Source organism: Thamnophis elegans, chromosome 12 (genome assembly GCF_009769535.1).
Source record: "Thamnophis elegans isolate rThaEle1 chromosome 12, rThaEle1.pri, whole genome shotgun sequence".
Lineage (NCBI taxonomy): Eukaryota > Metazoa > Chordata > Lepidosauria > Squamata > Colubridae > Thamnophis > Thamnophis elegans.
This window is the reverse complement of record NC_045552.1, coordinates 54,885,510-54,898,887: the sequence shown is the minus strand read 5'-3', so window position 1 is coordinate 54,898,887 and position 13,378 is coordinate 54,885,510. Positions and strand designations below refer to the sequence as shown.

The following is a 13,378-nucleotide window of genomic DNA, read 5'->3' as shown; positions in this document are numbered from 1 at the left end:
CGGTACACCTGTACTGGGGCGTACTGGTCGTATCCTACCACTGCACCCAGCCTTCAAGAAAAGAAGGCAGGGGCGGAAATAGAGGACGAAGGGAGCTACTGTGATCTGCAGGGCCCAAAATAGGGAACATGCTCCAGCCGAGTCGGAGGAGGATGGACTGGGTGAAGGAAGGAGAAGAGACTCCTGGGTGTGACTACAATGTCAGGCTTCTGACCCCATCTAGTCTACTGGGAAGGCTGCCAGCTGGCGTGGTAGGCTTACCGTAAAGCTGTTGTTTATGTTCTTGGTGCTGGTTTCTGCCACGCTGGCATCAGACAGGTCCACTTCGTCAAAGATCAAGGACTGGAAGGGCAAGGAGGAAGAGGAGACGGAGCCTGAACTCCAGAATTTTGGGAGGCCAACTGTGGACAATCCCTCACCCTGATCAAGCAGCTTCCCTTTCACTTCAACAAAGAGCATCTTGGGTGGGAATCAGATGAAGAAAATGGGCAGAGGCCCTGCTAGATCCCTCTGCTAACTGCAGGATTTTCAAGAGAGTCCTTGACCTTTAGTGCAGATTTCGAAAGGTCCATGATGCCCATCCCACTCCCAGCCTCCTCCTTGTTGCAGAGTATCTCTGCACAGGGCAAGGGAAGGGGTACGTTAACTCTTGGGGAGAGGCCAAAATGTGGGCTCTCTAAAATGCCCAGGGCTCTTGAGCAGAGACTGGCAGCCCTTCCATACCTTGCCACCCTCACCTTGGCATCTTTGGCATAGTAGAGAGTCCGTCCACGTAGCTTGAAGAATCTTCTCTTCCACCGCTGGAAAGAGCTCGTCTGTTTCAGCAGGAGCCCCTCCCTCACGCTCTTCTGCAAAGAGATGGGAAAGGGGGTTTCTTCGCATCGTGGCCTCGCCGGCAGATTCAGACCCAGCTGCCAGGATCGCAGCAGCCTCTGCGAGTTAGTGGGTGCCGTCTTGGTGCCCCGGGGCTTCTCACAGTGGTACCCTCAGCCTCCGGGGGTTCTTCTTCTGGCCTACCCCTGTCACCTGTCGCCTTTGTAATGGCAGAAGTTAGGAGGCTGCTCTCATTGAGAGGAAGGCTGGGCACCTCTGGCCCCACCTGGCCCTTGCCCCAAGGCAACTGCCCTCCTGCCCTCTGGCAAGGCCAAGTCTCCCCTGCAGCCCTGGCTGAGTGGGGCCCCTTGCTGCTTCTCTCCTGCCTGCCGCCACTCCAAAGGAGGGCAGGGCAACTGGGGTTAGTACAGGGCTGCCGCAGGATCAGCCGCTCCGAGGCAAGGAGGACAAAGGTAGGTTTTTATCGGAGAGCTCAGCGCCGAGGGATCAAAAGCTCCACCACAGGAACCGGAAAAACCTGATCCTCCTTTGGGGAAGGAAGCTGAGCACCCTCTGCCCGGGGAGAGCCCAGGCGAACTACCCAGCACTTTTGACCTGTGACGCAAAAACCCTCAACCGGGCTGTACTACGCTCTTCCGGTGCAGCTTCAGTGACAGTCGCCTGCCCAAGTCTTGGGCCACCCTGGCTGAGAGGCACAACCCAGGGTAGCTAGGGAAGGAAGGACAGCTGGTGAAGGAAGGCTGGAATACTCAATTCTGCTGCCCCTTGGAAGCTCCAGAGCATTTTTTAGGCTTCCTCTGTCCCCAAATGGCCTCAGCAGCCCAGTTGAACCAGTCACGGAATTCCTTTTCTTCTTCCAATCAAAGGTTCCCCGCACCGCCCTCTGTGGGCTTCCCTCCTGCCCAGGAGTCCCTCGGGGGTTCCCAGGACAGCAGGGCTGTCTGTCCACCTTCCAACCCGTCTTTCGAGGATCTGCCCCCAGGAACCAAGGTGAAAGCTCAGCTGATTTGATCCCGTTTACCAAGGGGACTCCCAGTTTGCCAAAACAGGAGCTGTTCCTTGAGCTCAGGCTGCCGGCTGGCCCGTTGACGGACAGGTCAACAAGAGACAGAACCCCATCTGATCTAAGCTGCTCCTCCCACAGTGAAGGCTGATGTTGATCAACTAACAGCCAGCCACAGATACACTTCTGACAATGGTTTGTTCTGGAAAAGGACAGCGCTGTCCACAAGGGCTCTGGGCCCCAGCTTCCGCTCCTCCAAAAGGCCCTGCTGGAGCTACCCTGACGGGGCAAGAGCCCCCCTCGGCCGGCTGCTGCACTCAAGACTCCAGAGTCCCCCTGGGGCCAAGGGATCCCTGCAGCCCACCTGGCAAGACCCCTTCTGAACATGGCCTCTGGAGCATCCTTCTTCTTCATTATACCCCAAGGGCAACCTTGGGGGCTGTTCCTTCTTGCACTGGGGTGCGCTTGTGAATGACCAGGCCGGAAAGAGAAGGAGGAGGAGGAGGATTAAGTCTAGCTGGACCTTTAGGCGGAGAATCTGCCCTTTTCATGTCAAGTGCCACTCACTGGGGAGCCCAGAAGGCCAGAAATGCAGAGAGTGTTGGCTTTCGGGGAGAGGGGGCTGCTGCGGCTGCTGCACAGAAGCTGCACCTCCAGGTCCTGCCCGCGTGCTCAGAGGTTACTTTGCCGCGCATCAGAGCCTGGGCGGGGGGCCACCGGCCTGCCACAGCAACACAAACAAAAGGGCAAAGAAGCCCGGCTTAGATTGGCAAGCATTGCCCAGCTCAACACAGCAACTGCGCGCACACCCACGTCCCCCATGGGCTCCCGTGCCTTTAACGGGCGAAGGAAGGACTTTGGGGAGTGCGCTTCTCCTTCACGCACCTGACTCGACTCCAAGGAGTTCCTGTTTTGCTTCCATCTCTCCCCACCCCGCAAGGCAAGCACTCCCCACAAAGTGCCCTGGAAATGATGACCAGCCCCAGGAACCCACCGTCCATCCTTCTGACAACTGACAGCGCCATGGCAGCTTGTCTGCCATCAGCAAGCAGACAGTGGCTGCACGAGGATGCTGCCGACACCTGTGCCAACCTCTAGCTGGGGACCCCGGGCCTGTTTGGCACGCCTGGCAAAAAAGCAAGCCAGATAAATGCAGCAGCATAACTGCCGGCCGGTGCAGTTTTTCTTGGCTCTTTTGCTTTCTTCCTGCAGCTTCTTCTCCAAAGCTTTGTGCAACAGAGGCAGAAAACGTTTCTCAACACCCACGGGGGAGTGCGTGTATGGGGCTTTTAGACACATCTCTATGCTGCCTTTCAAAACGTGACGTGCCTGAAGGGCATGTAACATGCAAACTGCATGTCTGGCTGGGGAATTCTGGGAGTTGAAGTCCTCAAGTCTTAAAGTTCCCAAGCTATGCTGGATGGGGAATTCTGGGAGTTGAAGTCCACAAGTCTTAAAGTTCTCGAGCTATGCTGGCTGGGGAATTCTGGGAGTTGAAGTCCTCAAGTCTTAAAGTTCCCAAGCTATGCTGGCTGGGGAATTCTGGGAGTTGAAGTCCTCAAGTCTTAAAGTTCCCAAGCTATGCTGGATGGGGAATTCTGGGAGTTGAAGTCCACAAGTCTTAAAGTTCTCGAGCTATGCTGGCTGGGGAATTCTGGGAGTTGAAGTCCTCAAGTCTTAAAGTTCCCAAGCTATGCTGGCTGGGGAATTCTGGGAGTTGAAGTCCTCAAGTCTTAAAGTTCCCAAGCTATGCTGGATGGGGAATTCTGGGAGTTGAAGTCCACAAGTCTTAAAGTTCTCGAGCTATGCTGGCTGGGGAATTCTGGGAGTTGAAGTCCTCAAGTCTTGAAGTTCCCAAGCTATGCTGGCTGGGGAATTCTGGGAACTGAAGTCCTCAAGTCTTAAAGTTCCCGAGCTATGCTGGCTGGGGAATTCTGGGAGTTGAAGTCCACAAGTCTTAAAGTTCCCAAGCTATGCTGGATGGGGAATTCTGGGAGTTGAAGTCCACAAGTCTTAAAGTTCCCAAGCTATGCTGGCTGGGGAATTCTGGGAGTTGAAGTCCACAAGTCTTAAAGTTCCCAAGCTATGCTGGCTGGGGAATTCTGGGAGTTGAAGTCCACAAGTCTTTAAAGTTCCCGAGCTATGCTGGCTGGGGAATTCTGGGAGTTGAAGTCCACAAGTCTTAAAGTTCCCAAGCTATGCTGGATGGGGAATTCTGGGAGTTGAAGTCCACAAGTCTTAAAGTTCTCGAGCTATGCTGGCTGGGGAATTCTGGGAGTTGAAGTCCTCAAGTCTTGAAGTTCCCAAGCTATGCTGGCTGGGGAATTCTGGGAGTTGAAGTCCTCAAGTCTTGAAGTTCCCAAGCTATGCTGGCTGGGGAATTCTGGGAACTGAAGTCCTCAAGTCTTAAAGTTCCCAAGCTATGCTGGCTGGGGAATTCTGGGAGTTGAAGTCCACAAGTCTTAAAGTTCACAAGCTATGCTGGCTGGGGAATTCTGGGAGTTGAAGTCCACAAGTCTTTAAAGTTCCCGAGCTATGCTGGCTGGGGAATTCTGGGAGTTGAAGTCCACAAGTCTTAAAGTTCCTGAGCTATGCTGGCTGGGGAATTCTGGGAGTTGAAGTCCACAAGTCTTAAAGTTCCCATGTTTGGACACCCCTGCGCTAAAATCATCAAAATTCAGAGCAATCACACCCTATGAAACCTGATTGAGATAATAAAACAGCCAGGGCGGTTCATTTGTTTCTGAGCAGCAGGCATACCCCCGTCACCAACGGAAGTTGGGCAGCAGTAGAAATGGGTTAAATGAATAAGTATAAATAGGTTTCAAACCAGCGCAAGGAGGCAGATGAATGACTGAACAAGAGCTGGTGTGTGTGTGTGTGTGGAGCGGAAGGCTCTTCATTCAGAGTGGGCTACCCATTTAAAAAAAGATGAAGAGGGGGAGAGGAAACTTCATGCCTTGGTGTTTTTTTTTCCCCAACCACCTTCCTTTGGCAAAGGGGCTGTTTCTGCTGGGGGCGAACATCCAGAGAAAGGCCAGGCCGGGCCTGAGGGCAGCAGAGCAGGGACCCCCCTGCCAAAAAAAGGACTGCGTTTGTCTCCACTGTGACTCAGGAAATGCGGCTGCAATTTCCACTTCTGTTGCACTGTTGCCACTCCTTCCTGTCGTTCTCACACATGCCTCTTTTTTTTTTCACAGCTGGGCATTGCAAAATTCACTGAAACTGGGGGAAAGGGAGGCCGCTGCTGGTGGTGGTAGCAGAGGACTCAACTCCAAGCCCTCCCCCCCCCCCACGCCCTCTGCCTGGGTCTTGCCAGGGGAAGTGGCTGCTGTGGCCCCTTTCCCAGGGCCAGGCAGGCAGGCCAGCGGCTGGGGGAGTGGACCCCCCAAGGAATCGAGCCCAGCGGCACAAGGCACCCTTAGTTTAGTTTAGTTTATTGGGGTTTGTACGCCGCCCACTCCCGGAGGACTCCGGGCGGCTTACAATAAAAAGGGGAGGGGGATAAATAAGACAAAACAACAATTTAAAATACAACAACATACACAATTAAAGTGGGGCTGGATACTTCAACAGCCCCAGGCCTGTCGGAACAGCCAGGACTTAGTAGCTTTACGGAAGGCCGGAAGAGTAGTAAGGGTCTGGATCTCCACGGGGAACTCGTTCCAGATGGCCGGAGCTGCAACAGAGAAGGCCCTCCCCTGGGGGGTCGCCAGCCGGCATTGGCTGGCGGATGGAATCCGGAGAAGGCCAAGTCTGTGCGATCGAATCGGTCTTTGGGAGGTAATTGGCAGGAGGCGGTCTCTCAGGTACCCAGGTCCGATGCCATGCAGGGCTTTAAAAGTAACGACTAGCACCTTGAAGCGTGTCCGGAGACCAATAGGCAGCCAGTGCAGCTCGCGGAGGATAGGTGTAACGTGGGTGTACCTAGGTGCACCCACAATCGCTCGCACGGCTGCATTCTGGACTAGCTGAAGTCTTCGAACGCTCTTCAAGGGCAGCCCCATGTAGAGGGCGTTACAGTAATCCAGTCTTGAGGTGACGAGGGCGTGAGTGACTATCCGAAGGGGCTCCCGATCCAGGCAAGGTCGCAATTGGTGCACCAGGCCTCGCCTCCTGCAGCAGCCTGGAGCCCACGGGAGGGAGTTTGCCCCCAGGGCCTGCAGTGCGTGAGGGAGGAAAGAGGCCGCTGCCTTTGCCGGGAAGATCGCGGATTGTCAGCCAAGGCGGCGACTGCAATCTGACGCCAATATCCAGCAGAGGAGGAGAAGGGAGACCGCGTGGGGGGCTATCCTGACGATCGGCACATTAAGCCCTCCTCTCCCCCCCCTCCCCAAATTAAGCACCTTTCAGCTCTTGAGGGCAGCAGGGCAACAAACGGAGGGCAGACTCCGGAAGGAAGAAGAGCTGGGGTCACCTTGTGGGCCCCCTGGCCAGCAACCCAGGCGGCAGCAGCCCCAAACCGAGTCCCTCTTAACACCCAAGGTGGCAACGGCAGCAGGGTGGGTGGAGGGGGGATGCTGTTATCATCAGCGGGCAGGGACAGCTAAAAGCAGCCTCTGCCGGATTGCCTGGTCAGAGACGGAGGGAAGGGTGGGGCCGGAAGGAGCCCCGCTCAGCCCAGGAGGGGCAGCTTGGGATGCCGCCGCTGGATGCCCATCCTCGGCTGCCCCCACGGGAAGCCCTTGTAGAAGGCAACCTCGACCTCTTCAGGGGCTGGCTGGGAATGTTTGGGGATCCCTATTTAATATAGGGAGTTGTTTGTCTCATGTGAATTGGGGCGGGGGGCTTCCATGGTGGGCAAAGAATGGCTGTAACAGACTACTGAGAGCCCTCCTCCCCCAGGAGACCCACCACTTGGGCAACCTTGGCAGCCAACAACCCAAAAGGAAAGCCTACCGTTAGGGGGGAGATGGCGCCTTGTTTCCTTCTCCAAGGAGCAGCAATGGGAGGGACGGACTCCTGAAAGCGGGAGAGACCCAGGATGGCCTGGCGTAAAGAGGCGAAAGGCCAGTGGGCTGCCCTGATCCCGCCTCCTTCCAGCCGCCTGACAAAGTGTTTCCCACAGGCAAAATCATAACAGGGACAGCCAGGCCTGCTAAATGCAGCGCAGCCAGGCGGGCAAACTTAGAGAGGAGGGGGCAGCCTCACAGCCCCCCACCTCCAAGGACAGGAAGCCTTGAAGCTTGGCAGCAGGAGGCACACGCCCCTTGGCACAGACCTGGCCTGGGCAAAGCAATCCTGGGGTCTGCTCCCTGCCTGGGAAGAGCCCAGTCCCCCTACCCAGAAGCCAAGCAGATGCTGCTCTCTCTTGCGAGAGACAATGCCCCCACCCCACTGCTGTGCCTCTTGGCTCCCCACAAGGGCACAAGGCTACTTGGGTCCCTGTTTTCCTTCGCCCATCCCAGTGAGGGGCACGCAGTCTGCAGTCCATCCCAGTGAGGGGCACGCAGTCTGCAGTCCATCCCAGTGAGGGGCACGCAGTCTGCAGTCCATCCCAGTGAGGGGCACGCAGTCTGCAGTCCATCCCAGTGAGGGGCACGCAGTCTGCTAGGCGCAGCCCGCTCTCTTCCCTGGCAGCAACTCAGTGGGGAGAGAGACCCCTTCCTCCTCCTTCCCTGCCGCTGCCTCATCCTTCGAGCCTTTGTTAGGGGGCTAGTTGCTGACCCACCCAAGGAAGACGGTGCCCTTCCTCTACTGAGCAGTGGGTGCAAATCCTCTCCTGCCCCCCCTTTGCCAGGGATTCTCTTCATAGCCCTTTAAGGAGCTTGTGGCCGCTGCAGCTTCTTCTGGGAAGGCAAAACATCCCCCTGCTTTGGGTTGCAAAAAACGGGAGGGAGGGAGGGAGGGAGCACAGCTTCAGGGGGTCTGTGCCCAGAGGCAGTGGAGGGAGGTGGGACGTCCACTTCAGAAGGTGCCCTAGAGCCCCCAATTTTCTGGGAGGGGCTTCACCCCGGGCTCCTCCCCCTGAGCAACTGCAGGCAAGGACCCCGAGGGGAAGGGCTGGCTCTCTGAGTTGCTTCAGCCCGGCCACAGGAGAGCTCTCCAGGGTGCTGGGAAGAGGCAAACCCAGGCATTCCCGAGCCGCCTCCCTTCGCTCCGCTCTATGTTTGGTGGTGCCTCCTCCGCTCTGCACCCCTGCTCAGCTTCCTTCGGTCAGAAGGAGCCCCCTTCCCCAGTCTTCTTCTCCCGCCAGGAGCAGCCCGGGTCTTGCTTCGTTTGCCCAGAGCAAAGCACCCCACAAGTTGGGCAAGGCTGGGAGCCAGGCAGATGGCCGCTTCAGGCCAGCAGCCCCCTCTTTCTGCTTCAGCGTCTGCAGCGGTGACTCATCACAAGCGAGACTCACAAAGGAACACACTGCCACCACCACCACCACATTCACAGCACCATGTGAGCCCCCCTCCCCCAAGTGTGATCTGGCACAGCTGCTGCCCCCACCCGAAAAGGGGCATCGGGGGGCGGGGGGTGGGGGACAGGAACCCTTCAGGCTCGCTCCTGGTCAGCAATGGTTCCCAAAGCAGCCCGTAGGCTCCTTTCTCCTACAAATGGTCCAGCTATTCCCTCTCTCTGGGCAGCAACACACAGTTGTGTGCGCTGCCTTGAGGAAAAAGCAGAGGAATCGCACGTCCTTGGGCTGCAGCAGCCAGAGAGGGGGAGAGTGGGAGGGAGGGAGAGAGAAAGAGAGAGAAAGAGAGGGAGGGAAGGAGAGAGAGAAAGAGGGAGGGAGAGAGAGAGAGGGAGGGGGAGAAAGAGAGGGAGGGAGGGAGAGAGAGAAAGAGGGGGAGAGAGAGAGGGAGGGAGAGAAAGAGAGGGAGGAAGGGAGAGAAAGAGAGGGAGGGAGGGGGAGAGAAAAAGAGGGAGGAAGGGGGAGAGAAAAAGAGGGAGGAAGGGGGAGAAAGAGAGGGAGGGAGGGGGAAAGAGAGGGAGAGAAAAAGAGAAAGAGAGGGAGAGAGAGAGGGAGGGAGAGAAAGAGAGGGAGGGAGGGGGAGAGAAAGAGATGAAAGGAGGGAGAGAGAAAGAGAGGGAAGGAGGGGGAGAAAGAGAGGGAGGAAGGGAGAGAAAGAGAGGGAGGGAGGGAGAGAGAAAGAGATGAAAGGAGGGAGAAAGAGAGGGAGGGAGGGGGAGAAAGAGAGGGAGGAAGGGAAAGAGAGGGAGGGAAGGGGAGAGAGAAAGAGAGGGAGAGAGGGAGGGAGGGAGAGAAAGAGAGGGAGGGAGGGGGAGAGAAAGAGATGAAAGGAGGGAGAGAGAAAGAGAGGGAAGGAGGGGGAGAAAGAGAGGGAGGAAGGGAGAGAAAGAGAGGGAGGGAGGGAGAGAGAAAGAGATGAAAGGAGGGAGAAAGAGAGGGAGGGAGGGGGAGAAAGAGAGGGAGGAAGGGAAAGAGAGGGAGGGAAGGGGAGAGAGAAAGAGAGGGAGAGAGGGAGGGAGGGAGAGAAAGAGAGGGAGGGAGGGGGAGAGAAAGAGATGAAAGGAGGGAGAGAGAAAGAGAGGGAAGGAGGGGGAGAAAGAGAGGGAGGAAGGGAGAGAAAGAGAGGGAGGGAGGGAGGGAGAAAGAGATGAAAGGAGGGAGAAAGAGATGAAAGGAGGGAGAAAGAGAGGGAGGGAGGGGGAGAAAGAGAGGGAGGAAGGGAGAGAAAGAGAGGGAGGGAAGGGGAGAGAGAAAGAGAGGGAGAGAGAGGGAGGGAGAGAAAGAGAGGGAGGGAGGGGGGGAGAAAAAGAGGAAAGGAGGGAGAGAGAAAGAGAGGGAGGGTGGGTGGGAGAGAGAGAACCAGCTGGGAACGGAGCTGACATCTTTCTGTCACCGGCCTCAAATCAAAATGTCAGAATCTTGACATTTCTACCAGGAATATACTCTTGCGACGAAACTAACTCTTACTATAAACTCCATGTAGACCATCAACAAAACGGAGACGGTAAAAAAAGAGGAATAAGTCCTATTTGTATGCCGAACGCAGACCCTGGAGGGATGTTTTCCCTAGAATCTGGGGCATTTGGGCCCTAGGCGGGGGAGGGAAGATGGAGGTGCTGCGTCAGCCTTCGCCAACTCAGCCCGTGTGTGTGTGTGTGTGTGTGTGTGTAATGGACCGGGGGGGGGGGCATTTAACTCTCGGCAGTCTTGGTCCCAAAAGGTTCCAAGATGGAAAAAGCTAATCTAGATTAAACAGAGCAACGAAGGACAGAGCTGAAGGCCACGAAAGCTTCTTGGGGTTGGATTCCTTTTTAATATCTGTATATTGAGAGCCCACGACTTCGATCTCTTCTGCAGGACAGCGACTCAAGAGGCAGACCAATGTCTCCTATGCGTCGTCGGCTTTACACCAGGACAAGAGGCCGTACAAACGCCCGTGTGCCAGTGCAAGCCGGGTTAACGCGGTTAACGGTTTGCACGTGGGAGGGCTCAGGGAGAGCTGCCATCGGAATATTCCAACCCATCCTTTTAGCCAGAGGAAAAAGGGAGATTTCAGAGCCGAGAGAGACGGCACGTCCTTCCGGCCAGGTACCTTCCCCCCAAAAAAAACTGTTAAAGGAATGGAAACGTGAAGCCAGCCTCCACAGCCCAGAACTGGAGGACAGCCAGTCTAATATTAGTTTAAAAAGCCATTTTGGAGGGGAGCCATAAAATTACGGGCCGATTCCACATTAATTAGTTAATTGAAAGCATCGTTAAAGCAAAGTAATGTCTGTAGGGCTAATGCAGTTACACTGGTCTTCCAAACAGCCCGTCTCCCTCCTCCTCTTCCTCCTCCATTGCCCCTGGGCCCTTTCTTGTCCAGTTCCCAGTGCAAATGCATATTCCCAGAAAGGAAAGGCCACCACAGGGTGGGCACTTTTCACCGAGGGAGCAAAGACAAGGGGGAGAACCCTAATCCTTAGCAGGTCGGCTAAAAAGGAGGCGGAGGGGGGGGGCTCCTTCGGCCGGGGGCTGGGAGCAACAAGAAGGCAACTCCGGGAGGGCCTGGGACCAGGAGGCAGGCGACAGGCACCCCACTTCATGTCCTGCCCAACCAGCTGGCATCGCCCATCAAACCCGGCGACTCTCTCCGCCACGGAGGGGAAAGCGCCAGGCTCTTCCGCAGGAGACGCCATGGAGAAGAAAGCCGTCAGCCCATCACGCCTCTGGATCCGCTTTGGGAGCAAGCAGCCACGTTTGGAAAACTGGGTGTGCATCGCAAAGTGTGACTCCCCAAAGAGGCTACAGAAGTCGAGTTTGGTGTTTTGAGCCACAATGTAAATCTGATTAAGTTTGGGGGTGGGGGAAAGGGACTTGTTATAGGATTCTTAGCACAGACAATCCCCGACTTACGACCCTTCATTAGGGGATCATCCAAAGTTACAATTGCGCTGAAAATAAAAGTGGCTCGTGACCGTTTCCCACACTTACGACCGTTGCATGTCCCGGGGTTATGTGTTCCCCTTTTGCAACCGTCTTGACAAGCAAAAGCCGTTTAACAACCATGCTACTAATCTAATGATTCCCTTAACAAGTGGGGCAAGCAAGTTCCTAAAAAGGGGGCAAAGCTCACTTAACAACGGTCTTGCCTTGCTTAGCAACCGAAGGGTTGGGCTAAATTATGGTCGTGCCTATATTTTTCTCATTGCTAAGAAGCTGGAAACCGCTCCGATTTAAAGGTGTCGGGAGAAGACTTGGGCTGTAGCTTCACAAACCATCTGCCTCTCAGAACGGATTGCATTGACCACCCACTCCTTGGGCTTGACCGGTCCAAAAGTGTTAACCATTTGGCATGCTTGCTGAAGAGCAGCGCCAGCCACCGAGCAGTCCTTCTCCCAGGCCAGTTCCTTTTTGCAGCCATTCCCCCTCTGCTCTGCCTCTCAGACATGAGCCTTTGGCCTCTCTTGTATTGTATTGTATTGTATTGTATTGTATTATTTGTATGCCGCCCTTCTCCGGGAGGACTCAGGGCGGCGAACAATTCAAGGGGGAAAAAGGGGAACATAAAAAGACAAAATACAAATAATAAAAGTAAACAACAGTCGCACAACCATACATGTCGAGAGGGGAGGGAACTCATCACCCCCAGGCCTGCCCGCAAAGCCAGGTTTTGACGGCTTTTCGGAAGGCCTGGAGAGAGGTGAGGGTCCGAATCCCTGCGGGGAGTTCGTTCCAGAGGGCCGGAGCTGCCACAGAGAAGGCCCTCCCCCGGGTAATAGCCAGGTGGCATTGGCTGGTAGATGGCACCCGGAGGAGGCCAACCCTGTGAGATCTAATGGGTCTGTGGGAGGTAATTGGCAGCAGGCGGTCTCTCAAGTACCCAGATCTCTTGTGTTAGAGGGTGCCAAGGTACAGTTCCAAGGATCTGATCATTTCACACACACACACACACCCCATGACCAGCTGATGAGGGGTGCAGAATAAGCAGTGGGGGTCTTCCTGGAGAAAGCTCTAACCTCATTAGCCCCATAGAACTTTAAGCAAAGCCATTCCAAGGCCTTCTCAGTTGCTGGTTGATGGCACACCTCTGATGCATTTACAGCCCAGCTGAGCTCCTCCTGGGCTACCTGGCAAGCTCTATTATCAAGGACAGGAAGGAGTAAGTCTGTAAGGAGTTAGCAGGAGGTCCTTGGCAGCCCTCTGGACCAATGGCCTACCTCTGCACCACCTCTCACCAAGTCAGCCAACAAGGATGCCGTCCTCATGAGAAAAAGCCCTCTTAGGCCAGCAGTTCCTTCGTTGCCTGAGCCACTGCACCTGTTACTCCGGGGGTCCCCCAGGGAAGCCCCTCGCCTCGGGATAAAGCCCCTCCCCCTTCCCTCCCAGCCCAGCCTGCAAAGAGCAGACCGGGTGCTAGCAAGCATCCCATTATTAACTTGGCTGTCAATCGCTCCAGCATCTCAAAGTTGTACAAGTCATCAACTAGGGTGGATTTCAGAGAAGCCGCATCAGCTAATTTCTGTAATAGCTCATAATTGATTCCCCTCCATCGTCTCCTAGAAACCATGAAGCATCCTCCTCCCTCCTCCTCCTCCTCCTCCTCCTCCTCCTCCACCTGCTGCCTCGTCTCTGGCTTCCAAGACTTCCCGCCAGGACGCGCTTGTGGTCTGCTGATCCCCCCCCACACCTGTGCTGCAGAACAAAAGGGGCAGAGGGGGCGTGGGGGGGGGGCATGGGTGCCTGTGCCTGGGTGAGGGAGAAGGATCCGTGGGAGTGCGAGAGACAGGAGCCAGCCGCCCGGAGTTTCTGCGCGGAGGCAGAATTCTCTCTCTCTTGCATTCGACACAATCCTCTAGAGAGGAAACAAGACATTCCGCCATGAGCTCTGAATACGCCAATTAGCCAAAAAAAACCCCGGAGAAACTTTCGCCCTTTTTTAAGCCAGAGAAATGAAAGGGTGCCCCCCTGGAATCCGTGCAGTCCTGCCCTGCTCTTAGGACGTCTCATGGCTGGCTTCAGTTCAGCCATTCAAAACCAACCTTGGAGGAAAGAGGAGAAAAAAAAAAATCTGAAATGGGAACAACACCCCTGCAGAGCAGGCCTTTGGGGAACCTTCTTTAGAAGGGGAGGGGGTTTGTGGGGGTTTTCTCTTT

At 55.6% G+C, this 13,378-nt stretch overlaps 1 protein-coding gene across 3 annotated transcripts in view; it reads right to left on the bottom strand.

Moving 5' to 3' along the window:
* Positions 1-13,378, bottom strand: part of DGKK (diacylglycerol kinase kappa) — a 32,756-nt gene that overhangs the window by 18,161 nt on the left and 1,217 nt on the right. For all 3 annotated transcript variants that reach the window (XM_032228122.1, XM_032228123.1, XM_032228124.1), the window contains exons 3-4: positions 738-848; positions 262-342 (exon numbers count right to left, since the gene is read on the bottom strand). In XM_032228122.1, coding sequence (XP_032084013.1) covers positions 262-342; positions 738-848 — 192 coding nt within the window. The remainder of the gene's footprint in view (positions 1-261; positions 343-737; positions 849-13,378) is intronic.